Here is a 27,821-nt window from a genome sequence, read left to right as displayed (position 1 = left end):
TTTACGTACTTGTGTGTTTTTCAGCTCCCACGCTGTGCAACGAGCGTCTAACATGGTCAGCATCCATTGATTGATGTGCGCGCTAACCATCGGCTGGCTAATCCCGATGAGTGACAAACGCTTAAGCCAATTGCCGCGAAGACAACCCCTTCACTCCCATAGTATCTTTATTTTTGGAAACCATAAAAACGCTCTCGACAACGGACCTAGCGGGCGTAAAGCTAATAAAAACATTCGTGGCTCTCCACAATTGACGATCGTGAGGGAAGCTCATTGCATGCTTGGCGAGCCCTCATCCATTTTTTTTTTTTACACGTCGTGACTGGAGCGATGCAAATGTCACCCGAATCATCGGCGAATTGCTTTCTTACGCCGTTGAGCTGAGAATTCGTCCACATTGCTACCGTGGAAGGAAGCTGGATACCCGCTTCAGGACTCGGACAGCTCCTCGTACTCGCTCCCTCCTCCTCCTCTGCGGGACTCCCGCTGAGCTCGCCGGGGAAGCCCTCCGCCGATCGGCGGCGTCAGCTCATGGCTCCGGTTTTGATGGTGGCGGTGGTACCGAACCGGAGTGCAGCAGCTGCTACTACGATGCCGGGCCACGAAGCGTGTCGCGCTTGAGGTTTACTCGGGGGGAGCTTTTACTCTTCGGCCATGTGAGTCCCACTCAGGTAGGCGAAGTAGCTCTTTTTCCTTCCATAAATTCCATTTTCATTAGGTTTTTTTTTGGCAGCTCACAAAATACTTTTCCCACCTGAACGCGCTCGCACACTCAAGCGGGAAGTGATGAAGAGTCGTCAAAAGTTTTGACACAAAATGTTGGCGTCGTTGAAAATGTTACTTGTTACTTTGTTCCCAACCAGAAACTTAAGTAGCACGCCTCAGCGTATCCTAAAAAACAAACGTTTTAAATTGCTCTTGTCAGAGAGGAATTAATTTAACAATACTGCCGTTTTAATATTGTAGTTTTTCTCTTAATAACCCTCATTTATAACGCACCAAAACTATATAATAAAAAACTACAATTTTACATTTTGTAAATGTTTATTCGATTAATATGTACATTTTTTTTAATGTAATCAAATAAAGGGAAAATAGCTTGCAGTTGTATACCACTACAACCACATTTGTACAAAAATACCTTCAGTCCTATTTTTTTTTTTTTTAAACACACAAAAACTCAACAAATTCATCCACATTGTGAAATGACTGACTTGATTATATTTACAAGTGTGATGCACTTACTGCTGCATTGGATCTCATTAGATCATGTAGGTGAAGCTAAACCACTACAACACGTTGAATGTTGGCAGTGTAGCCTAAGGCTCATCTCATCCATCGCTATGTGTTTGTTGCTTCCCACTGCCACGTCAACTTCCCCTGTACAAATACTTTTTTTTGTGTCTGTCACTCATCACTCTCAATGTATTCTGCCCAATAGGTTCACCATGAAAGCAGCAGCATATAGGCGGTGAATTACAAGAGAAGGACGGACGAGTGGAAAGTGGCAATAAGAATTACACATCTCTCCTCCCTCTCACCAGACGACATGGCTAATGCTGGGTGAGTTTATATATACACACACGTGCAAAGAACGACAACATTGTTCAATATGTGGCTGTGTTCTGCTTCATACGGAATTTTGCCCTCACTAACGATGGAGCATAGGCATCTTAATCCATCAGTTAATTGTATCTCTTCTTCTTGTGTTAATAATACAAAGTACATGAGAAGTGCTTCACAATAGTGACACAAATGCTAAGACAGGCAAGGTGAGCTTGTTGTGTTTTCTGCTGCTTTGGCTTTTTCTTCCACTTCAACCATAATTTGGTTGTCAATAAAGTCCCGGAGGTTCCGCAGACCTGCCGTCTTTTGCCTCATCTTCACTTTCAAATGTGAAAATCCATATTAGTGCATGTATGATTCTGCAGAAATGTCACTCCTTTTCCCTTAACCCCGACCACAAAGCCATGTTGTTAAAAATCAGTGTAGGTTGCTTAGTGCTAGGTTTTTTTTCTTGCAATTTTTTTTCGCATGAGTCAGGTTCCCTCCATTTGCAACACCGCTTGTCCTCTTTTGGGTCACAGGTGAACTGGGCCTATCCCGTCTGATATCAGGCAACTAGTCCAGGGAGCATCAATACAGAATTCCTCACTCTAGTCACCTTTTGATAGAGGCCCAGTACAATATTTTGACCAAATGTAATCATTTACATTAAATGCAAGCATACAGGAAATACACAAACAAACTGTGTGCTTTGTGATGGGACTTGAGCCAATCAAATGGTCTATTCTGAGTATCTTTGCAAGTGGAGTGAGTGGGTGTTTGCGAGGTGGGCAAGCTGTGATGAAAGAGGAACGTGAGAGAATGAAGATTAAAAAGAAGGGGGGAAAATACATAAATGATAATATTCAGTTATTTTATGGGGGCAGTCAACTTTATTCTAGTTGCTGAATTGCTTGACAAAAATATATTTGGAGTTGAATTCTAGTGCAGTATTAAGGAGTTTTCCTGAAGTGGTGCCCCTTTAATTTTCCCCGAATACGAGTTTGGTTTATGAAGTGTTTAAAATCATAAATACTCATACATACTCATAAATCTATTTTTAGCACATCACGTTTGCTAATCCGAATCCAATCTAATTCAATTTTATTGACATTCTGGAAGGCATCTTTTAAGTCATTCTACCGTTTACTGCCATCTACCTGATGTGCCTCGTTCAGCTAGCCCACTTTACGGCGTCTTTATCATCGTGATTTTCATCGGGTAGTAGATCTTCGTTTTATATTACTGAAAGTCCGGGTGGTGTTGGGGTTATGATTCATGAACAGTGTCTAATAAAAGTTTAAACTTCTATAAGTGCATGGAGGTCACTAAAGCCGTTTTGAACTGATGATAAAGTAGCTGGATACCTTTTTTTTTTATTTTTTTCCTCCACTTTTTTATTTTTTATTTAACCTAATCATTGCTGATATCAGCAGCACAGTGGCCTAGTGATTAGCATATCTGACTCACAGTTGAAAGGTTCCCCGGTTTGAATCCTGTCAGCTCGCATTGGCTTCAGGTCAGCTATGACCCCAAACCAAATAATATATCTGGAAAATATGCAAGGCTTTCCTCATTTTCAAAAAGGATGACCGTTATCATGAGCGAGACACTCACACTTGCTGGATGAAGAATATTCTTCAGTGGCTCTGCCTCGCAGTCACTTACATGACCTTCTGTTTTGGCCACTGAAATCCCCAGAGCAACTTTTGTCTCGTAATGACCTTTCCTACCTGGCGCTCAATATTACAGTCCGCTATTTAATTTTATCTGCCTCCCTCGGGGAGATTTCACTCCCCTGAATATCACTTCTTTCTGTGTGCGTGCCTGTGTGTGTGTGTGTGTGTATGTTCCATGGCTCGTTAGTGTGTACATGTGCTAATGTTGTTCAGAGTATATTTGCAATTACCAAGCTGCTTTTTGTACAAGAGCGTCAGGGGGTCTAAGAAAGGTCATGATGTGTGTGTGTGCGCGTGTGTGTGTGTGCGTTAGAGCGCAAACCCCAGCAATAAGATGTGTTTGTGGCAAGCTTTGCACACGGAAGTTAACGATTTTATATTGTCCCTTTCATTATTTCTCTCGTCTCAGTCATTAATATTACATTAATCCAATAAAAAGTTGATTAAGGGCACATACAAACTCGATCGCACAAGAAAATACATCAAAAACAATGATTTGTAGTTGCTGTCCAACACAAATTAAGTATTTGATTTTTTATGATTTTTTTTGTCTGAATAACAGAGTTTTTGTAGACTTTTATATTAAAATGTTTAAATAATACTGACTTTTTCCTCAGGTAGTTATTACTTCAATGCAGCAATTCTTCAAAGCAATAAATATCTTTTTAATTATTGCATCAATTATTTTATCACTAAAAAAAAATCCCCAGTAACACATACATAGGCTGCCACAAAATTTAATTTTGTGAAAATCCACATATGATTAAAAAAAACAAAAAACAAAACTTTCAGCAATTTAAAGTGCCTCTGATTAACCCCAAATAAAGTTCAGGAGTTCTAGCAGGCTTTTTTTTCCCCCCGAAGGTTGGAACCGACTGCTATTCTGAACTGAAGCCTGCCGAAACTTTATTTGGGGTTAATCGGAAGTACTTTATGTGGTGGCAGGTGTGTACTGACTCCCCGCTGTAACTTCAAAGTAATATCTTGGTCAAAACTAATCCGATCAGTGTGTCATTTGTTGTGCTTATGTAAAAATGTGCAGGGAGGGAGCCTTTTCTCTCATGAATTTTCTCATTTATTTGTATGCACAGGCTTGTTGTTGCGTAGACACACATGTAGGCGGCATCGCTTACACACACAAATTGCTGAACAGACAATAAAAAAGTTGTGGTCTGCACAAGCTCCTTTGTTCCCCTTCAATATCAATTTTGTCGAATTGCACAATACATATTGCATTTGCCGTATGAGCAATAGCATCCTGGCCTTGGGTGAATTTGTTTTTGTGTATCTTCAAAGAAATGTGAGGCCTTCTCGCTGCGGGAAATAATCCCATCAAATTGGGATGAAGGCAGGAGCTCTTGAGATAAGACTGCAATAACATCCAATGCTCTTTTCATTAACTAAGAGGGGGGAAAAGAACCTACTGAAAATATAATACAGTACCCATATCAGCCACTTTGTCTCTTTGTTTTCTTCTCATCTGGTTCGGCATTATTTTTTCACTTTTGCGCCATTTTTTAACTTAAAATTCCAAATTATTCAACGTCTAATCATTTTCAGGAAAGACCTTCCCTGTCGTCATAAGTAAGTAAATAAATAAATAAATAAATATTACATTTCTGTGTCATTTGAAATTGCCTAGCATGTATAAATATACTCCCAATTAATGTTTGAAGCAAAATGATCAAACAAGATGTTAAACAGTTCCTCTACAACTGTGCACTTTCCGTCAAAGACTACGTTGACGCCCTTGAAGAGTTACGATTGCGCCGATTAAGCCAAAAGCCTTTCAGCGTTAGCACTATATGCTTTAATAAACTGTGTGAGTAAGTGAACGAGTGTGTGTGTGTGTACCTTTCCATCCTTCATGTGTGTACCTGTCTCTCCTCTCCTAAAGGTACGCTGTCTGTCCATCTGTCAGTCAGTCACGTTGCGTGCTTCTCTTGTGAATGTTTCAGGTCACTCGGCGCTCTCTCATCACAATTCGAAGCCTTCTGTCTAAAGCGGGACTTGAGAAGAGCAAATGGATTTGAAACAAAGTCGCACAACTACTATTATGAGGGCATGTGCGATTGACAATGGACAAAATCTAAGTTAATTATACTGACACCATGTCCCAATTAATGCTGGGTGTGTCATATGTTGAGCCATTAGGAAACAAAAAGTGCTTTGACGCTGATGACAATTTGTTGGTTCTTTAAATTGAGTTAACTTTGAAATTAGGGCTTTTGTCATGTTTTTAAATTGCAACAACATGTAAGCTTTTACAACATGTACATGAAACAACCTCAATAGTTACAAACATGTCAAAGCTTGCATATTCATAAAAATGGCAAAAGCCACGGACGGCTGCACCACATCAGTCCAAATTGTAAAAAAAATCAAACCAAATTGAATCGTTACGTTTTAAAATCCTCGAATCATATCGTCTTTTTGTGCCGAGACGCACGCCCCTAATGGACGGCACGTAAAAACAACTGCGTGCCTCCAGCCACTACTTGCAGACACGTGTGAAATGGCCGAGCTATTTTGAATTCTGAAATAAATGTGAAAAAGGCTGACTTGAACAGAATGTGGCGGCTCCATCTTTATGGTTCCTCATCATCTCATTTCATTGCCCTCATCCTTCCCTCTCCTCTGCCATCCATCTTCCCCTTTCCAATCTACACCTCCCTCCCATTCATTTATTACCTCCACTTTTCACATGCAATCCTCCCTGTCTCTCTCAGCGCCATTTCCCCTCTTTTACTGCTCAGAGCTCTCCTCTTTTTGTTTGTTGTCCCCCTGAGCTTGTTGCATAACCCCTGACATGCCCCCCCCCGCCCCACCCCCACCCGTGCCTGACTTCCTTTGACGTTTGAAGGCGAGTGGGGATCTACTCAGCTGACAAAGGAAGAGGCAATGACATCACATCAGACTCGATACACCAGCATCTGCTCTGGTCTAAAAATACAACAATCGCACACAAACACGCGGAGAGTCAGTCTGCGGCCGCCGTTTGTTTCCACCTCCGTGCTCAATCGAGGCGGCCCAACTGGGTCTCGGCTGTGCTGTTTGCCGACCGTGGTGTTAAGCTATCATTTTGAGACACTAAGATGGATCAGGGTGTGTTGTCAAGGGGATTTGCCAATGTGAAATGTAGAAATAACAAAAAAATAATGTTAACTTGTTGCTGTGCCTTCTCTCTGGGCATTGAAGTACTTTGTTGCAATGGCCTGTTTTGATGCTGCCCTCAGTCTTCCTTTCATTTGGATCTGTCTCACAAGAGATCCTTGTTCCCTTTAGCGTGTCTCCTTCCTGACCGTTGCTTTTTCCCCGCCAATTTCTTTGTGACATTTACTCAAATTCTTTATCAAAATCTAATGAATAAAAATATGTGCTACAAGTCTTGAAAGCATTTATTCACCACTTAAGCACATTTTTAGTCAGTCACTGCACCCCATTTTGAAGAGTAAGGTTAGCAATGACATTAGCGCTAGCGATGGTTTAGCTCAGGGGTGTCAAACTCATCTTTTTCACGGGCCAGCTTCTTTCGGAGGGCCATTATGACTGTAAACCCAAGTAAATGGATGAGCACCTCATATTATATATACAGCGACAAAACAAACTGAAAAATAACTCGTTTCAAATCAGACGAGTAAAAACTGGTCACATATTTAGAAAAAAAAAGATATTATTAAAAGTGAAAACAATTTGCAATTCTAGTAATGACACGAATTTGATGCACAATTTGTCTTCGCGGGCCACATAAAATGATGTGGCGGGCCGTATCTGGCCCCCGGGCCTTGAGTTTGACACCTGTGGTTTAGCTGGTTACTCAAATCATAGATCATTATTGCAATAATACAACAAACTATTATATATATATATATATATATATATATATATATATATATAATTTATTTATTTTTATTTTATGTAATTATTATATTTAATTTTATACATATATCTATCAGATTTTCAAAGCGATAACCTCTTCTCGTCCTCTCTTGCTGCTTTGTGCTGCTTGAAAATGCATTAAACAGTGGTCACAAATGTATGCGAGCGTTGCACTTCAAGCAAGACACGCCCCAGTTATTACGCTCCCTCCGAGCAAACGTCGGACCGGCAACTTCTCTATTGTTGCTAAACCGCGTGAGCGCTCAGTCTCTTTCACGATGCCGAGTGGGTGTTTGTGCGTGACCCTCGGTGACCCAGCGCTGGTACCCCGAGGGCAACGCTGTGAATAAGAATGTGTTGCCCGACTGAATAATTAAACTCCTTTTTCATCTGGGCTGCCTTTCTATGTCACCGCTCACATTGTCTTGCTTGCCATCTTTCACTATTTTTACGCATCGGCCGCTGCATTAAAGAGCACAAATAAATGTCCGTTTCGTTTTCTACTGATCCATTTCTTACTCTTTATCAAACACTTAATGTCAGTCAACGAGCGAGCGTAATCATAACGTCTTCCGTCTTGTCTTGGTGGTCGACTAGGGACGTGGGGACTGCAGCTCTGTCAGACTTGGAGGTCATCTCCCAGCAGGTGGACGATGAGAACCAATGCTTGGCTCCTCCGGTCCAGCTGGTGAGTTTCGGCTACCGAGACCTTCCGCTCGCGGCGCTGGACCTCTCGATGGCTGGCTCGCAGCTCCTTTCCAATGCCGATGAAGATGAAGCCCGGGAAGGGTGAGTAAGGTGTTGATGAGTTTGCACTGATGACACATCACAAACAGACCGTCCCCCAGCACCCAACCAACCCCCCCCCCCACCCCTCCCAAGCGGGTATTTTATTTGGAAGTATTTCGACATCTGCACTGACAGACTGCAACAGATTATTGCATAATGAGAAATATGTGATCATCATAAAAAAGGTTAATCAAACGTACTAATCACGCTGACTACAAACCTGTTCCTTTTCATCGTCATTCTTGTTCTCTATTACGGTAAATGCGAGTTACATTTCATGCAATGTGCTTCTTAGAAATTGCCATCCAGCAAATAATGTCAGTGTTTGCTGTGAGATCACAGATATTTATTTTTGTTGCATTACCATTAGCAAGCTTACACGTTACATCACAGATGTCAACATATTTCTACAAGATTTTCTCTATTTTGGCTTCAGCCGATATGAAAATAACACGCCCGTAGTTATACAACGTAATTATTCCCATTCTGGGATATAAATTAAACTCCAATGCATGAAAAGCTTAATATAGTGTATAAAGATTTATATTACTGCAATTTAGTTACTGTACTAAGTTACTAACATAACAAAGGCTGCAGGGAAATTGTCTAAAACAGGTACAATGTTTGGCTAGGTAAAGAGATTTTTTTGATTCCAATGTTTATCTTCTGTATGTGTGACATATGGAAAGGTCACATTGCTTTCCACGCTCCAGTCTTTCCATTGTGTCGTGCACCTGTGACTCCATCCCAGCGTAACATACGCTCTCATCAGGACACTTATCAACACCGTAAGCGGATGCGAGGGAGCCAATGGACCCATGCTGTAATGTACGAGCCTGGTCCAACTCTATCGTTTAGGTCACTAAACCGACCGTTTCACAGCGGCGCAGTTGGCAGCACTGATACTTGTACCTCACTCTGGCACGTATTTGTATTTGCACCGATAAACATTGTACATTTTGTTATTGCGCTTTGCTTCTTGTCTCGGTGAGTACTACAGTTTTTTTTGTGTCCCGGGGAAGGCTAGTGGGAAACACGACTGTGTCTACAGTGTTGAATTATGCATGCAGCATTTCCTATTGTAGCTCCACCAGTAAAGCACCTGCAAGGCAATGTTTTGGAGACAAGCATCACTTTAAAGCCGGGCTCAGTCGTGGGCTGTGTTACCAATAATTCAATTTACACAACCTAATTATTTGGCACGGGTGTATGAAATCGGTCACCATAATCGTGCATCCAATTTGCAATCATGTGAAATGAGTAGATCTCACTCACCATGAGGACGTCGTTGACACAATTCTAGTTCATTTTTTCGATTTGAGTATCACAAGGCCTCCGTCTGCTAATTACACAATCAATACGCCTTTAAAGTTAGCCCGCAGTAGCAGGCTTCGCTAAATAACAATCATCACTGTTTACGCCAAAGTTCATTATTGCTGGTTCGTGCTGGTGATGGAGGAGCTTCTGAATTTTAGAACTTCCTAATAATCGGGAAATACCGATTTTAAGCAAAATTATGATTGGGCATACAAATGATATTTGTACGCTTTCAAAATTACAGTATTTTGTGCACCAACCACCATGTCATAAATTGTCAACTCAGCATATTCCCACCACCAAGCGGTCAAACATTTTGGACCATGATAGTGTGTCATGAATAGAGGTTGAGTAGCAAGAGTGCATCTACCATAAGAGAAAGACCATTTGCTGAGTTCCCTTTAAGGGAAATGGGGCAGATGAAATCTTTTTTTTTCCTTTATGGCAGTACAGGATGATGAAGTGTTTTTGAACCGAGCCGAGACTCCGGCCGGCGGTGGCGAAGCAATCCACAGCCGTAAAAATGAAAACGTATAGAGATGGAATGTTAGCGGCTCCACTGACCCCATCTGAGAAAGTGGATTGCCCATTTCCACTTACTCTAGAATGTGTGCAAATGTCAGCAAAACTTATTTAGGGAAGTGGAAACATAGGCAAACTTTATTTACTTTTTAGCAATGGGTCAAGGTTTATGTATCACTTTAGCTTGTAGTAGCACGCATTTCAACCTTTTGCATACTGTCAAAACAGATCAAGAAGGCCAATTAATTTTTTTGTATGTTTTTAGTCATCTGTAGATATGGACTAGATATGCTAAAGCCAAAGCTAGACACGCTAAAGCTAAAAAGAACGTCTGGATCTTTCGGGGAAGTTCTTAAAATCAAAGTCGAAGTCAATCCCTACAAATGAGTAAACAGCTTGTAACCAAAGATCCAGACAAACAAAGACAAATATGGAACTGACAGTTTTATCTTGATGGGGTTGGGTCTGCTCCCTTCTTCAGACTCGCTCCCTGTGGTCCGCAGTTTATATGATTGATTTGACACCACTATTGAATAGCTTGATTTGGTCCAGATCAAAAAGTCGATGCTTTTTGGTTTCGGGGAGAAAGCAATCTGACATCGATCCAATTCAGCTGATAAATGGCCCAGTCAGGCATGACCTTAATGGATATAATGGCGATAGAACTACAGGTAGTAAACAGATGATTCGGGCTGGATTTACACACACTGCTTACGGCAGATTTTTTAGTTCTACTGCTCTAATTTGTTTTTGGAAAGCTCTGTCTCAATCTATCGTACACGAGAAAGTCAGATGCAAACAAAAATAACGAAAACAAATAGTCAACATTTCTTCCCATTTAGTTCCCTTCACTTTGACTTTTAAAGTATTCAATCCTGCCAAATGTTCCACATATTTATTCACTTATTCATTCCATTAGTGTTGTTTCAGTTATTAGTCTGCAGATCTACATTGTGCAACCATTAACAGAGAGCACAGAAAAGACCCTTGGTGCCATACAAGTGCCACACGAGCCCCCCCACCCCAAAAAAAGGTGCCATCACAATTTGCATCTAACGTAAAGCTGCCGGCGTTTTATGGCGGGAAGCAAGCGGAGGGGATTAATCACAACGAGAGGCTGCCACGGCGTGATGAAGCACCTCCCGTCAGCGGCTTTTTGCATATCACAGCCGGTAGCATTGTGAAGGTGGAGCTGACCTTACCGCTCTCTCCTCACACTGTACGCCACCGCCGCCAAAGTGTGCATGCGCCGACGGAACGCCAGCAAATGTATTTATAAACCGAGCGCGAGCGAAAAATCGGGGCTGTGTGGTGCTTGTTATCTAATCCTCTGTAATCATGCTTCACTTCATATTCCAATTTATCCTGCGCTGTCACAGCTCATTAGGAACAATAGCATTGCTTCGTTGATGCCCCGTATATTTAGATAGCCTCCCTTTTCCCAATTTAAAAAAAAAAAATCTATTTTTGACAGATTTTAGCTGTTCTTCTCTTCCTTCCCATAATCAAGTCGAAGCTTCCAGGAGCACCTGCTGCGTTGCGACCATTTGTCGTCAGGCTCCGGAGAGCCTCCAAGTTGCGCTCGGAGGGTTCGCTTAACTGCATTGTCGCTCCAATCGGGAGATGAGTGGGCACCACTGTGGGAGGTGATAGTTGCAACTCGTATCAGGGGCCGTTTGCAGTGTTAGCAGTTTTGGCGCCCTGTTGAGTAAAGTGTACTTATTAATAGACTTGGGTCCATCCATCTTCCTGTCTGGAAAAATGCTGGGAGGATCAAGGTGGCGTGGGCTTGTGTTCAGCACTTTTATGGATTCCCACTCTTCCCCCACAGTGGTCATGATTCTTTTATTTGTTGGCTCTCCTTATTTCTTCATTATTTCAAGTTTGGGTTCCTTGCTTTTTGTGGGAGCTGATGGAGCTATCGAGGAGGCTCATTCATTCGACCTTTTTAACGGTTGACTGATGGAGTGGTGAGTGACAAGTGGAGCAATCATAAAGATGATGATGGTCATACTTCCTGAATCCCGCCTCCAGTCTCTTGTCCTGTTCATCTTCTGAGTTGGGAGAATCATTTTTCAAACCATCTGTAAGCTTCAAATATATATATTTTGGGCCACACTAATGTATTTTTTTTCTTTGTGTGAGCCGGTATGTTGTTTTTTGGCTTGATTAGCGCATACGTGAGCTGTGGCATGATGTCACCTTCCATCCTGTTGGAGAAGTTCACGCCTGCCAGAAACTAAAATAGTAGCATATGCCGCTGATGCGGCCGTTCTAAATGTGCAAAGGGGTCCAGATGGTTCTTCGAAACGTGACGTGAGCAAGGGTATAAAAGAGGAAAGTTCATCTTTGCCCGTCACCAGTAGATTTCGGGCGAAGGTCAAAAAATCCAATTTTGGAAATAACTGTTGGTTTTAGGAGGCGGAGGGTGACTGCTGCCTGTTTTTTTTTTTACTGTTTAGTTGCTTACTATAATGTCAATTTAAGTCTTTCTGAAAGAGTGCCATGTGAAGGTCAAAGGAACTCATCATCACTCCTACTTTTAAATGCTTTGTCAGAAGTGAGAGAGAAGTACAAGTCGAGTAATTTGGCCCACTTTAATTAGCCAGTATGAGAAGTTGTCAGAGGCAGTGACCAGGGAGCGACTGCTTCATGTTATCTCCCAGACTCCTTAATTCCTCTGCTGCGGGCAAGGCCAGTGGCAAAAGAGTTAAAAGTTTCATTTGGTGTTTAAATGCATGCCGTCTGGAGCTCTTTGGTCACAATATTAGGTACACCTGAGCAAATCTATATTTATTTTGGGTCTATTATCCAAGACAAAAGAATATACCAGTCGAAAACGTTTGTAGTATTTAGCAAGACACACTATTATTTACCAGAGCTGATCATCTGACGCTTGTGGGTCTCCCAGCATTCAATGTCTCAATCGACACACCGTTATCGATTACCCTCCCTGATTTAATCTCCCTCCCGTCGAGCCCCACTCCATCTCGGGTGCTGACGGCTGTATCAACACATGCTTCGGAAGCAGGAATTCAAATGAGAAAGATATTTCCATATTTGATTTAGCCTGAAAAGAAAAGAAATGTCCCACACGGTCACATGACGGCCAACTTCACATCATCTGCAAGTGGAGATTATCGCAGTTCCTTTAAAGTTCCGACTGCTTCAAGCTTTTAGATTGCATACCTCACGTGTACTGAATTTTAAGGAGAGGGGCGGAGCCTCTTTGATTGGTTTACGCCAATTTCTAACAGCGCCCAGTTATGAAAATGGTTCATTTAAGAGCTCATATAAATAAATAGATAAATAAATTGATATAAATAGATATAAATAAAATAAATAAATAAATAAAATACTTTCTCTAAAATGCATTGAGCTGCAGAGGTTGAACTTGTCTACTATGACTCGGGCCAGGTGGTTGTGTCAGACTGTCAGAGCCTAATGGGTCAGAAGTACAACATTTGTTCTGTTGCTTGAGTAAGACTCATTAATATCCCCCATGTGTTGAAAGCAGCTTCTGCGACGCCCCGTCTGGACCGGATCGGGTCGGGCCACTTTTGGCGCCACACAAGAACTCACAATACACTCATGGCTGTCTTATCAGTGCTACTTCCGCCTCCTTTCCTGGTCTCATTGCAAGCTTTTTTTAATCTGTGCCTGAGTGTGTGATATGTCGCATTTAGCCTGTAACAAGATGGCCGGTGTTATCATTGGAAATCATGACTCAAAGGTTTATTGCCATGTGTACTCATTTTAATATCCTCTGATGATAAATCTGATCCTGGCATCAATGCACAAAGGCTGCTGCTAGCAAAGGAACATGGCTCATCGTATTTATTTATTTTTTTACTCAAATACAATAGAACATCTAAGGTTGAACAGTGAACACAATTTGTCTGACTACAGGAAGACTTTTTTTCTTTTTTTTTTTTTGAATGACATTTTAAAGAAGTTTAAAACGGTGACACAGTGCTTGAACTTCTGTGCTCGGAATGCGAATCTACTTAAATCACATAACTTAATGCTTTGCTGATTGAATGGAGCTTTACTGATATATGCTCAAATCTGATGTGACGTTTTGACATTATTTGTGATATGTACTTGTACTGTGCAAATTCGGATTCTTGGCCTTGTAGCTGTTATTATGGCTCTGTTTCACCACAGTAGTAAATTGCAGAAAATGTTTTTTTAAATCATTTGTTAAAGCAACATTAAACCCTGACGATAGTAATTTGCAGGGAAGTGTTTAAAAGTTTCTTGAATGTGGTTCTACAAATGGTTTGAGGCCATTTGGAGAATTTATTCTTAAGCGTATCAAATATTAAGTTGATGCTGGAAGTGGTTTAGATGAAAGAGACAGCTGGTGGTGGCTGTAAATTATTTGATGAAGGTTATTATTGCAGGCTGAGAAGTGCAAATCCCTCGAGTGTCATGAAGAGCGTGGATTTAGATGACTTCTCCCCAAACAGGCTTCCCTTTTTTTGTGCCGCTGAGCCCAAAAAAATAATTAGAGAGCTATAATGCAAATTGTGGTCACTTTTAGTTTATGTTGTTGCGTTAACCCCTCAAATAAGCGATGCAATTCCAAACACAGACACAACTCGTCCATTTCAGTTCAAATGAGCCTTGTGAGCTGTGTGCCAAGCAATGGAGACGTCAAATGATGAAGGGGCCAAACACTTCACCAATGTCGGCCACCTCTTTTGTGCCAGCAAATGGCGAGGAGGCAAAAAATTGAGAGCGGTGCCAACTTTCCGCTCCAGCTGGAGAACTGCTGAGAGGCTTTGTTCCTTCTCAGTGCTCCTACCTCAGGCTTCTCAGTTTGACTTGAAATGATGGAAAAAAATGGTCATGTTAGACTATTTAAGGCTAACATGTCAATTGCCAGACGACAGATGACATTCCATATGCGGGCTGCAACTAACCCTTATTTTAATAATTAATTTTTTATTGAGTATTTTGTTGATTAATAGATGAATCTGATTTTTAAATTAATGAATTATCATTCCTATATTATGTTATTATATCAGGATATTATTTCAAAGTAAAACCAAATGCACAAACATAAAATGATTAACATTCAAACACTTGTTCAGTCAGTAATTAAAGTATCTTCACCATTCATCAAGTATAGCAAAACTAATTATTGATTATTTTGATAAAAAAATTAGTTGTCAATTAACAGTTGCAACTCCAATTCCATCTATTTAAAAAATATTTGAGACTATTTTCCATCTTATTTTACTTCTCTCACTTGACAGTCAAGATGCTGATTTTGCTGCATGCCGCTACCCCCAATCAAGCTCTGCTACAGTGGTCCTCTTCATGCCCTGATGAATTGGAAGTTCATTAAAATTCCAGCCTTAGATGCAGCTAATGCTCAAATCAGCAGTTCACAAAGCTCCACTGTCCCTTTCTCCGTCAATGCCCTCTCTTATCTCAAGTCTTAACATCCTCACCTTAGCTCAATTTAGAGCGCATCTCTTCAAACTACCGCCCTCTGTTGGCCACAATGGGAACTCCAGATTTATTGCTAAGCACTCTCTTTATATTCTGGTGTCACTCTTTTTAAAAATTCAATTTTAACTGGTTGTTTCTACTTTACTCCCAAATTATTTTCCATTTCCATCCGTCTATGTAAATTGACCTTCATGTCGCAAATATGTCCTCATCTAGAAATAGACAACCACAGTTTTGTTGTGTTGTGTTGCAGGTCCAACTGGCTAAAGCCTTGCTGTGGCCGTCGAGTGGCCCTATGGCAAGTCTGTCTGCTCAGTGCTGGTTTCAATTGTGTCCTGGTAGCTTGCGTTATCCTGGTGGTGCTCTTCCTCTCCTTGGAGCTACTCATCGACACCAAACTCCTTCAATGTGAGTCCATCCTTTTATTTCAACACATACTTTTTGATAATTGTTTTGTAATGACCACATTGAGTAACTGAGAAGGGGAAACAAATTGAAGTCAAATCCAGTAGTGCATCCTCACTGTTTTTTAGTGGTCCCAATCAAACATGCGCTGGCTGTGCATGTTGCCAATTGATGATGAACAGCAATGCCGAGACAGGATAACGAAGCAGGCATCTTGTCAATGGCAGGAGGCGAGCGTGCATCTCCATTGATTGGTGGCCAGCGTTCAGCTTTAATGATAGCACAGTCTTCAGGGAATGAACCGAAAAGATTAGCGCTGTAGACAATTTGACACTGGAGTAAATGATGGCCCCGTGATGGACACAGTGTCCTCGCTAGTTGAAAGACGACTTGGTGCTTTAGAAGTGTACTTTATTTCAAGGCTGCATTTATTTGTGTCTGCAGTTACCAATGCTTTCCAGTTTGCCAGCATCATCCACTGGATCAGTCTCATCATCCTGTCACTTTTCTTTTCAGAGGTAATGTGATTTAGTGCCATTATTCCGCTGAGACTCTGCCTTTTAATCACATCTACTTCTTAGTTAGCCAGATAATTCTGCAGTGATGAGTCGGTAGCTGATCTTGATGTTATCCTACTTTAGACAGCAAATTAGTTGGAAAGAATCCACTACTTATCGTATGGTAATCAACAACTAATTAAACATGATCATTTTTATTCCTAATTGCATTAAGTATTGTTATTAGATTGTTTTTTCTGCGTTACTCATTATTAAGCAGCATTTAAAACAAAATCTCAGTACGTCTGGTTTAGATGCTAATGAGCGCTTTAACCAACGTCTATTTCTATTTGTTTCTTTTTTCCCCCTGTTTTTCATTTCATCCGCCACATATTATAATTGGTCATATTTCAATAAGTTTTAAAAAAACATTTTTTTAGAACACACATTGCTACGTTTTATTGGATCTTTTTTGCTTTTGCGTGTTTTTTTCTTGTTTTCCAAAAACATTGAAATAAGATGAAGGCAATGTATGCTATGTGGCTGATGATTTTATTATTTGATACTGAAAATATTTACTGTAATTATGACTTTTACTATTGCGTTAGCATAGTGACAGAGATGCAGTATGGGAGAGTGTGTACTGATATTTATAATAATAAAAAAAAAAATCTGGTTAAGTGGCTATGTTGTAAAACAAAGACCTCTTATGTCATAGCTGTAGACGCTGTTGTTTGATTATGTTTACGGTTGTTCACTTTTTCCATTTAATGTCTTCCTTCCATTATTGTCCATATTAGTATTGATAGTTTGGCTTCAGAATAGCCACTTAACGGCTTTATGGTGAGTAAACGATTGATTTTTGAAGTGCAATTGTAATTTAAAACATTTAAGAGACAAAACTTTATATTTGTGCAATACTAAATGAAGAGGGAAGCGTTTGACCCGCAGGCCTGACTCCAGTGCAAAACAATTACACTGCCGGCGCCGGCCTTAATGCCCTAAACCAAACGTTAATTATCATCTAGCCAGCAGGAGCAATAATTGAAGTGGAATTTAATGAGCATGGGGGGGGGGGGGTTTCAAGCAATATGATCCATCCTCGCCAATGACGTCATATGTGAAGAGTCAATGGGAGGACGTTTAAAGGGTGTTTAATGACTTTGGTATTGTCTACCAGTCAGAACATTGTTGAAGTTCTAAAGCGTTTCGCTTCGTTGGCTCCAAATCAAATATCCAAATGGCACCAACGCATGATGGATTTGGCGGACCACTTGTGCGTGACCTCTCATGCTAATTGGCGGGTGAATCAATGGTGCTGCCGAAAGGCGCGTCGCTAAAGTGACCACAAAGTGCAAGATGGACCTTAATGCGGTTGATCACATAACTTAATGTCTTAATTTGTCTCTAGACTGTCTTCAGAATTGTTGTGCTCGGGATCTGGGACTACATCGAAAACAAAGTCGAGGTACGATTCTTCACCTTCTACCGAATCATACAGTGTGCACTATATGGACAAAGGTATTGGGACAAGACCACATTTAGTATTTCCTAGTCTTAGTTTGCGTCCAACTTTGTAGGAACAGTAAGAACTTGAGACTATGGTTAGTATTCCCCCCCCCCCCCCCCCCCAATGTTAACAGCCCAATAACCTGCTTTAGGTTATTAAACCTCACTAGCATTTTATTAGCATAGCGTTCTCATCATCAGGTGTTTGACGGAGCCGTCATCGTGTTGTCCCTGGCCCCCATGGTGGCCTCCACGGTGGCCAACGGGCCCAGCAGCCCCTGGGACGCCATCAGCCTCATCATCACCCTGCGCATCTGGAGGGTGAAGAGGATCATCGACGGTGAGTCAAAGACAATGTCCACGCCGTTTCTTAAATCATATGGACCGAGTTAACGGGTTGCCGTGAGCACCTGGTCCCTCCTGACCTCGTTCTCTCCATCATTATACAAATTATTTACTATTCAGAGCAATATAGCTATTGATCATCCCCAAGAGTAATTTGCTGTCACTCGTCTACTCAGGCCTGGATCGATTGTAGGGTCTGGATAAGCACATTCACAGGGACCGTAATGAATATAGTGGTTGTTCTCCTCTATGCTAATGCGCTCCGGTTCGATATCCGTGTCGAGGTCACCCTCACCGTGGTCCCCCTGCTGCATGCAAACAGACCGCACAGCAACTCTCTTTCCACTTTGCTCATCGGTGATGAGAGGTGCTTTTTACTAATAGTCCTCAAAACCATTATAAAGTTGCACTTCATCACTGTCCCCCAAAAAAAAAAACAATGGAGGATATGGGTATCGTCACCATGACATCATATTTGCTCATCGTCGTGTTAGGCTCTAATTCCCATGACGATCTTATTTGATTTCCTTCTTCTTCATGCAGTTGAGGTGTTGATCTCTCAGTGCACTTCCACCTGCTTTCTTTAATACAAGTGAGTGATTGAGCCTCTTTGTTAGGCTGGACAGGGACACGCCAGAAAGTGAGAGGTGCACATTTACAACAAGATTGAGTCCCTCTCACAATTAACTTGATGCTTGTGTCAAGCTGAATGAGAGAGGACGTCTTCACCGAGTGGCCGTGTGTGAATTGGGCTCTCAGCCCGTATATTTGTCACTTAGCTTGTTGTGTGAGTTTGGATCACGTTATGTTTGTGACAAAAGCAAGAATTGGTGACGGCTTGTGTTTTAAAAGGACAGTCTGGTTCATTGGAAATTGTGTCTCAACAGTAACTCAATTGCTTTGTGAATTTAAGTGTGGCTATTCATGTCCACCTTCCTTCTGTGTTAAATGCAGCAGATGTCGTGAAAATTTATTTGGAAATTTTCTTGAAATATATATTTTAGTTAACCTCATAAAACATCGGTTTTCCATTATAATTAATATTTTTAATGAATGAAAAAAGTAAAAGAATTATAAAATGAAAATAATACACAACTCTTAAGTCTTGTCACACTGGCATGACTTTAAGGTGAATAGTGAAAATTATTTCAAATTTTCAATAAATGTGAATGCCCTTCATTGCCACACAAGCACTTTGCTGCCATCTAGTGGTGTAGCTGGAGGGGTGTTGAAAAAATGAAATAATTTGCTCAATGTGCAGCGTTGAAGCTCAGTTTGGTATCTTGAGTTTTATTTAAGACACATTTATAATTCCTGCTAAAGTATATTCCAATCAAATATAGGCCTTACTACAGTATTTTAAACAGCTTCCCATAAAGTGTTCAATGTAATGAAGCCATTTGCTTTTTGGCCTCAGCTTACGTGCTCCAAGTCAAAGTCGAGATGGAACTGGAAATCCAACAGTGCGAGAAGACGAAAGCAGTGCGAGAGGAGCAACTGGAGCGTCTCACGCAAATCTGCCAGGAACAGGCTGTGAGCACCTTTTCATTTCATCCTAACATACACCAAACACATGAGTGAGTTGCAGAGTTGCATTAATAAATTGTGCACTGCATAATGTACATGTTGGGGGTGCACCTATTCCAGATAAAAGACGATTTGATACATATCTTGATCCACAGTGCGACATAATTAAAGGGCGATATTTTCTTAAAGTGGAATGATTTTTTTCAGTGGGATTACAATTCAATTTGATATATTACGGCTCGGTTTGAGATGGAAACTAGGCATACAATATTAATTCATTTCCCAGTATGTGGAATTTCCTTTGGAGAGATTTACTGAAGAATAAAAAATAAGTTAAAATTTTCATTTAACATGTAAAAATGATCCAAAGGCCAAACTGTTCAAGTTAAATCAATTGAAATGTGAAATTATCAAAATTAACAAAATGATTTTGTGGTTTCGTCACACCCCAGACTTTTTTTTTTTTGTACAAGGAGTTTAAATTAATTGGCACTGAGTAGAAAATAATTTTTGTAAACTTAAATATTAGACAAATAGATGTATGTTTTATTTTGGGAGGTGTTGGTCAATCTGTTGCCACAAGGGGGCAGCAAAACTCCATCAGTGTCATTCTCTTCCAAATGCCACTCCAATGTCGCTATCCCACGCACATACTATGCAAAAAAAAAAAAAAGAAAAACGTACACAATCAGTGAAAATTGAAAACTATACTTTTTTTGTCAACCAAATTAACTAAATTAAACAAATTGGCTATACTGATACAGATCCCTGACTTTCCTCCACTGTATGAATTCTTTCTTCCACCTCCCCACCCTGTCTTCATCTTCATCCGTCCTCATTTGCAATCCCACCGCTCCATCCTTGTGGTACAGTTTGAGATCAGGCAGCTGCGAGCTCACCTGGCCCAGCAGGACCTGGACCTGGCGGCGGAGCGCGAGGCTGCTATGCAGATGCATCGCGTGTGGGCAAAGCAGGGCAGGAGTTTCCAGGTTGTGGAGGGCTTGACTCCTGGGGAGTCTGACGACGAGGGCGCTCACAGGAATCCCAGAGAGCTGCACAACGCTGCAGGTACACTTAAACTCTCGGAGTACAGTGCAAGTGAATATTGTGGGAACAGAAGTGGAATCCTACTGTAGTTTATTTGTGACAATTTGGAAGTTCATACAAAAAAACAGACATATTACAAAGTGTGTTAACCAGAGAAACCAGAGAAAATATGCCCCCTAGTGGACAGTAAGTGGTGACTCTTACGGCGATGACCCCTCGATGTGACATACTGAATTTTTTTTTTTTTTTAACAAAACATCAACAAAAGACTTCAGAGTCTGATGTTGAGTTCATTGCAATTGAATTTTTCTATTCAGGCCAAATAGAAGGTTTTAAATTAGCCCAGTGAATGTAATCAGGCCAGGTGGAGCGTTTGCTTGAGAAGGCAGCATGACAAACCAGCAGAGAGGTGCAACATCATGTATGTGCATAATTATGTGCAACAAACAATCCCTAAATGGTGCAAGGCCACGCATGGCCCTGGAGCGGCCTCGTAGCTCCCTCCCTCCATCCTTGCACAGCACAGCCATCTGACCGCAGGCACACCAGATCAATGCAAAAAAGCTTTTAGGATGTGCTGAACGCTGGAGAAAACAAGCATGTTTTCTGACACTGTGTCACTCTCAGCGCCCGTCGTGCGTCAGCCACCTGGTCAACTTGGGCTATTTGGGCGACCGAGTGCTCTGTGCATTGGGCCTTGTTAAGAGGGCAGTGGGCTCCTGTCAACATCTGTTCTCATTCACCTGCAAACCTCAATCGCGAACCACAATATTGACCCATGGGGTCGTCGTGGTGGTAAATCTGGCTGCGGGATACAAAGTGGGCCTTTCCACGCCGACGTGGTCACTGGGAGGAGCACTCACAGGCCAGCAGGTGCAGGTCAAGTCACCTTCAATCAAGTCAGTTTGCCATCTCCCTTCTCAAACTGAACCATGGCACCATGCCCCAGAAAGTCCAAGTGTCCCCTGAGGTGGAGTCTTATGCCGCCTTCGAAGTACTAAATGGTGTCACACGGTGACAACATCGGCTGTCACTCAAGCACGACATCTGCTCCTCGAAGCAGGTCATTGAGCACTTACTGCTCTGCTGCTTTTACAATCTTATCTTTACACTGCAACACCCCAAAAGCTACTTTTTTAGGCACCAGTACAGAAAAAAAATCTGCCTCAGCAGGTAGAATAACTCTTTCATGTGTGAAGAACAGCTTTGAGTCACAGTGACAGTACTTAAACCCTATATGTGTCAAACCCAAGGCCTGGGGGCTGGATTCGGCCCGCCACATCATTTTATGTGCCCCCCGAAGACAAATTGTGCATCAACTTTATGTGTCAATCCTAAAGTTACAAATTGTCTTCACTTTTAAAAAATACAGATATTGCTAGCAATTTTTGTTACCATTGATGTTTTAAAAATATTTGAACCGTTTTTACTAGTCTCTGGTTTCAAACTTATTTATTCATCAATTTGTTGACGGTCATAATGGCCCTCAGAATGAAACTACGATGCGGCCCGTGACAAAAATGAATTTGACACCCCTGCTATAGAGCATGCTAATAGAATCAAGGAATCAAGAGGTTTGTACGGCTTCGTGCACCAACTGCACCCTTCTCTTAGAGAGGTTGTCCCTGCTAGAGGGACGTGTCCGCCAGTTAGAGCCGAATTGCGCGATAACAGTAGATGTGGCGGATACGGACGCGGACTGTAGTCAGCCCGCTAGCCCAGTTAGCATTAGCCCCAAGCGGCTTGCTAATCGCGATGTGCCAGGTAAGACGCATAGCCGTCCAAAGTCATCTCGGTCTACTGGCCCTCGCACTTTGGTCATAGTCACCTATATTACCCGAAATATTACGCTTAAAAATCCAGCCACGGTAATGTGTATTCCTGGGGGCAGAGCACCCGACATAGAAGCTAATCTTAGGGAGCTGACTCGCAATAGGTCTAGTCAACAGCGTAGTTCCAACAACACTAGCTACTCGGACATAGTGATACACGTCGGCTCCAATGATGTTAGGATGAGGCAATCGGAGATCACAAAGAGAAACATAGCGAGGACTTGTGATCTCGCCAGAAAGATGAGTCGGCATCGAGTATTTGTCTCTGGCCCCCTGCCTGGGAGAGGCACTGATGAGAGGTTTAGTAGATTAGTCTCCCTTAATCGATGGATGGCTGGGTTCTGTAAAAAGCAGGGACTGTATTTTATAGATAACTGGCCCTCCTTCTGGGGCCGCCCCGACCTGCTGAGGAAGGACGGCCTTCACCCTAACCGTGAAGGCGCCTTCACTCTTTCTAGGAATATAGATTACTGTTTGAGCCACACATGACAGGTCACTTGAGAGCAGGCCGGGGCACAGGTGATTAGACCACCTGTCAGGATGGGTTTGGAGTCTGTTAAGCTAAAGTTAACTAGCGCTAGGCTAGACTTCCAGCATGCACATAGCTCCTCGTGTAGACTAGGGCGTGACAGTTTGAATAGTGCTACAGTACACATAAACACACTTTCTACTCGGCGATTTCAACATCCACATGAATTTACCGTCAGAGCCACTTACTTCGGCGTTTCAGACTTTAACTGATACGTTTGGTTTTACGCAAGCCGTACAGGCAGCAACGCATAAGAATGGAAATACCATAGATCTGGTATTATCCCGAGGACTTGCAACCTCAAATATAGCAGTACTGCCATACACTACTGTTTTGTCTGATCATTACTTAATAAAATTTGAAATTCTAGTTCCTTGTCAAAGACAAGAGAGCAATCGGAATTATAGGAGCCGTAATTTTAACTCCATGACTGCAACTGCGCTATCTGAGTTACTGTCGCCGGCAACCGCTATATTTCCCGCATACACCGGCTCTATTGATAATCTTACAAATGAATTCAATGCGACATTGTTAAATGCCATTGACTCTGTGGCGCCGTTACGTCTGAAAACTCGCTGTAGATTGCCTACTCCGTGGTTCACAGATGAAACGCGTACGCTTAAGCATATGTAGAAAGCATGAGCGCTGATGGCGTCTAACCAAACTTGAGGTTTTCCATCAGGCATGGCAGGATAGCCTCCTGAAATATGAAGATGCGCTTATCTTAGCAAAAACTCGCAAGTTATTAATCTCAATAAAAACAATCCGAAACACCTATTTGATACAGTGGCAAAGCTGACTCTACGCCAGCCGACCCCCGATAGTTCCCGATGTCATTTTTTGGTCTAAAAAGCAACCTATTTTAGACGTCTATTTTTGGTCTAAAAATCAACCTATTTTAGGTCTAAAAATCAACCTATTTTAGACGTCTATTTTTGGTCTAAAAATCAACCTATTTTAGGTCTAAAAATCAACCTTTTTTAGACGTCTATTTTTGGTTTATAAATCAACCTATTTTAGACGTCTATTTTTGGTCTAAAAATCAACCTATTTTAGGTTTAAAAATCAACCTATTTTAGACGTCTATTTTTGGTCTATAAATCAACCTATTTTAGGTTTAAAAATCAACCTATTTTAGACGTCTATTTTTGGTCTATAAATCAACCTATTTTAGGTTTAAAAATCAACCTATTTTAGACGACTATTTTTGGTCTAAAAATCAACCTATTTTAGGTTTAAAAATCAACCTATTTTAGACGACTATTTTTGGTCTAAAAATCAACCTATTTTAGACGTCTATTTTTGGTCTAAAAATCTACCTATTTTAGGTTTAAAAAATCAACCTATTTTAGACGTCTATTTCTGGTCTAAAAATCAACCTATTTTAGGTTTAAAAATCAACCTATTTTAGACGTCTATTTTTGGTCTAAAAATCAACCTATTTTAGACGTCTATTTCTGGTCTATAAATCAACCTATTTTAAGTTTAAAAATCAACCTATTTTAGACGTCTATTTTTGGTCTAAAAATCAACCTATTTTAGGTTTAAAAATCAACCTATTTTAGACGTCTATTTGTGGTCTAAAAATCAACCTATTTTAGGTTTAAAAATCAACCTTTTTTAGACATCTATTTTTGGTCTATAAATCAACCTATTTTAGACGTCTATTTTTGGTCTAAAAATCAACCTATTTTAGGTTTAAAAATCAACCTATTTTAGACGTCTCTTTTTGGTCTATAAATCAACCTATTTTAGACGTCTATTTTTGGTCTAAAAATCAACCTATTTTAGGTTTAAAAATCAACCTATTTTAGACGTCTATTTTTGGTCTAAAAATCAACCTATTTTAGACGTCTATTTTTGGTCTATAAATCAACCTATTTTAAGTTTAAAAATCAACCTATTTTAGACGTCTATTTTTGGTCTAAAAATCAACCTATTTTAAGTTTAAAAATCAACCTATTTTAGACGTCTATTTTTGGTCTATAAATCAACCTATTTTAGGTTTAAAAATCAACCTATTTTAGACGTCTATTTTTGGTCTAAAAATCAACCTATTTTAGACGTCTATTTTTGGTCTATAAATCAACCTATTTTAAGTTTAAAAATCAACCTATTTTAGACGACTATTTTTGGTCTAAAAATCAACCTATTTTAGGTTTAAAAATCAACCTATTTTAGACGACTATTTTTGGTCTAAAAATCAACCTATTTTAGACGTCTATTTTTGGTCTAAAAATCTACCTATTTTAGGTTTAAAAAATCAACCTATTTTAGACGTCTATTTCTGGTCTAAAAATCAACCTATTTTAGGTTTAAAAATCAACCTATTTTAGACGTCTATTTTTGGTCTAAAAATCAACCTATTTTAGGTTTAAAAATCAACCTATTTTAGACGTCTATTTTTGGTCTATAAATCAACCTATTTTAGGTTTAAAAATCAACCTATTTTAGACGTCTATTTTTGGTCTAAAAATCAACCTATTTTAGACGTCTATTTTTGGTCTATAAATCAACCTATTTTAAGTTTAAAAATCAACCTATTTTAGACGTCTATTTTTGGTCTAAAAATCAACCTATTTTAGGTTTAAAAATCAACCTATTTTAGACGTCTATTTTTGGTCTATAAATCAACCTATTTTAGGTTTAAAAATCAACCTATTTTAGACGTCTATTTTTGGTCTATAAATCAACCTATTTTAGACGTCTATTTTTGGTCTATAAATCAACCTATTTTAGGTTTAAAAATCAACCTATTTTAGACGTCTATTTTTGGTCTAAAAATCAACCTATTTTAGGTTTAAAAATCAACCTATTTTAGACGTCTATTTTGGTCTAAGAATCAACGTATTTTAGACGTCTATGTTTGGTCTAAAAATCAACCTATTTTAGGTCTAAAAATCAACCTATTTTAGACGTCTATTTTTGGTCTAAAAATCAACCTAATCAGAGAAAAATCATTTTAATTCGTGATTATATCCAGATTGATTGTAATAACTTGGCCACCACTACATCAGGTGTACAGTAGAGTGTACGGCTGCACTAAAAGGACCCAGCATGTCACCTCTCCTCTTCCACACACAAGTGACAGCTTGATAACAGGGCTGACTCACAAAAAAAAAAAAAGAGCCGAGAGCCTTTTTATGTATGCCGGACAGCTAATCCCCCCCCTCCCAGCCTCACCTCCATCACTCATGTGTTATTAATTGTGCAGCGATTGTCTCCGTCTTGTTTTAGTGAGTGCAATGCCTCTTCTCCGGGGGTGGCCCAGGGATTAATATTTTAGAATGAAAAATAAATGAGATTACCCATCAGAGTCTGCAGCAGCAGCAGCAGCAGCAGCAGCGTGTCCCGCGGGACAGGGGCTTGCACTCAAGCTACTCGCGCTTCGCACTCAGCCAGCAGACAGTGAGCTCAAGAGCAATCAAGCGAGCACAAGATCACCGCCATTCAACCGCGCACATCGGCCCCCCAACAAAGAGCCTCCGTGCTTTTGTCAAGCCGAGGCCAGCCTAAACGGGTCCGGTCTATTTCCTGGTGCACTACTCGGCAGAGCGTGAGCCTTTTAAGCACCTGTGGCCTGAGGCACAAGCCATTTTTGTCAATATTTCCTTGTAAACACCACAGATAGTTTCCATTTGAACTCGTTGGTAGTGTTTATACTGAAATGGATCAGTACCCGCAAGGGTGTAAAATCCAATTAAGTCTGTGCCTGTTTACTTCATGACACTCATTTCAATAGTGCAATGTCAACAGTTATTGCAGTCCAGCTAAGCTAATGATGGATCATTCAAATTTATGTTGTCTTATTAATTTTTGTGAATTATAATTCTGTCTTGTTTACCTACTCAGATCCAGTTGTCCGTGATGACATGAACAACTACATCAGCCAATATTACAGCGAAGCAAGCAGCGGTAGGTTTCTCGACACTGACCTTATGCAAAACAAAAATAAATAAATTAAGAAGCAGAAGAAAAACATCATGATCATCGTGTGCCATTTTTGAAAAATGCTGGACATGACTTCAACGAGACTTTTTTTTTTCTTTTCTAAAGATGGCAAGACGTGTGGCTTAGGAACCGGCGTGGTCACCACAGCCTCCATCGACATCCACCGCCCCACCAATCACATCCAGCCCAACCCCGCTCACGACCTAAACCTGAACTACAGCTCCCACCCCTGCCGCCCCCCTCCTTTCTCGGGACAGGACCAGAGCACAGTGGTCCAGGAGCTCCTCTCGTCTCTTTCTGAGGACTCCCGCCTCGCTCAGAAAGGACTTACGGTGGATCCGGTCAACCTTAAGCTCCCCAGTCCCACAGGCTCCGAGAAGGCTAGCCCGGAGCTGGACAACAGAATAAAGGTGTTCAACCGCAGGAACCACCAGGAGAGGCGGGGCCGAGGTTGCGTCCTGCTGCAAACCAAGCCGCTCATCCACCTACAGGGCGGCGCCGCCGAGCCCTCGTTGGAGGAGAAGTACCGTCTTCTCGGTCCGGCCGACACGCCTCTGGGACACATGTCGGACACATAGCACATTTACATCTGCGCTTGATGAAGACCTCGTGAGAGTTGTTCTGTCTTCACTGAGGACCAAGATCTCCAACATTCCCTGGTCCTCCATGATGGATATGAGGAGGAGGCTAGCTGCCCACATATAGCACAACAAATACAACAACCCCCCACGTCAAAGTGGATCTTCAAATTATGTCTTGAAACCAGTAAGGAAAAATAAGACTTGGGTGATTCAGCCTTAATTTGCTGTCTAAAGAAGTTAACAACTCAGGGTGTACTCACACTTGGTCTCTTGAATCGTGGTCAGTCGGGCTTTGACCCATTCAAAAGTGCCATCGCTTCATTTTACAAATGACTGCAAGCTTACTGAGGAGCAGTGGTTATATGACATGTCCATTGCCCACGTGCTTGTTTTTTTACTTTGTG

The 27,821-nt window shown here is 41.0% G+C and overlaps 1 protein-coding gene across 1 annotated transcript; it reads left to right on the top strand.

The window, feature by feature from the left end:
- Positions 1-76: 76 nt before the first annotated feature.
- On the top strand, positions 77-27,821 carry LOC119120656 (transmembrane protein 266-like). The gene is made up of 11 exons (XM_037247733.1): positions 77-671; positions 1,442-1,563; positions 7,701-7,892; positions 15,448-15,602; positions 16,044-16,117; positions 17,508-17,564; positions 17,807-17,945; positions 19,368-19,483; positions 20,350-20,545; positions 26,738-26,800; positions 26,942-27,821. The coding sequence occupies exons 2-11, from the start codon at positions 1,550-1,552 to the stop codon at positions 27,412-27,414; spliced, it is 1,479 nt and encodes a 492-aa protein (XP_037103628.1). The 5' UTR covers positions 77-671; positions 1,442-1,549; the 3' UTR covers positions 27,415-27,821.

The sequence above is a fragment of the Syngnathus acus genome, chromosome 3, assembly GCF_901709675.1.
Source record: "Syngnathus acus chromosome 3, fSynAcu1.2, whole genome shotgun sequence".
In the NCBI taxonomy this organism is placed as follows: domain Eukaryota; kingdom Metazoa; phylum Chordata; class Actinopteri; order Syngnathiformes; family Syngnathidae; genus Syngnathus; species Syngnathus acus.
The sequence above is the reverse complement of the archived record's forward strand: the minus strand, read 5'-3'. Positions and strand labels throughout refer to the sequence as shown.

Bases quoted from the DNA above. Each gene is read 5' to 3' on its own strand.
- LOC119120656 (XM_037247733.1), top strand. The intron at 7,893-15,447 runs GTGAGTAAGGTG...GTTGTGTTGCAG, and splicing joins GAAGATGAAGCCCGGGAAGG to GTCCAACTGGCTAAAGCCTT. The intron at 17,565-17,806 runs GTACGATTCTTC...TCTCATCATCAG, and splicing joins ACATCGAAAACAAAGTCGAG to GTGTTTGACGGAGCCGTCAT.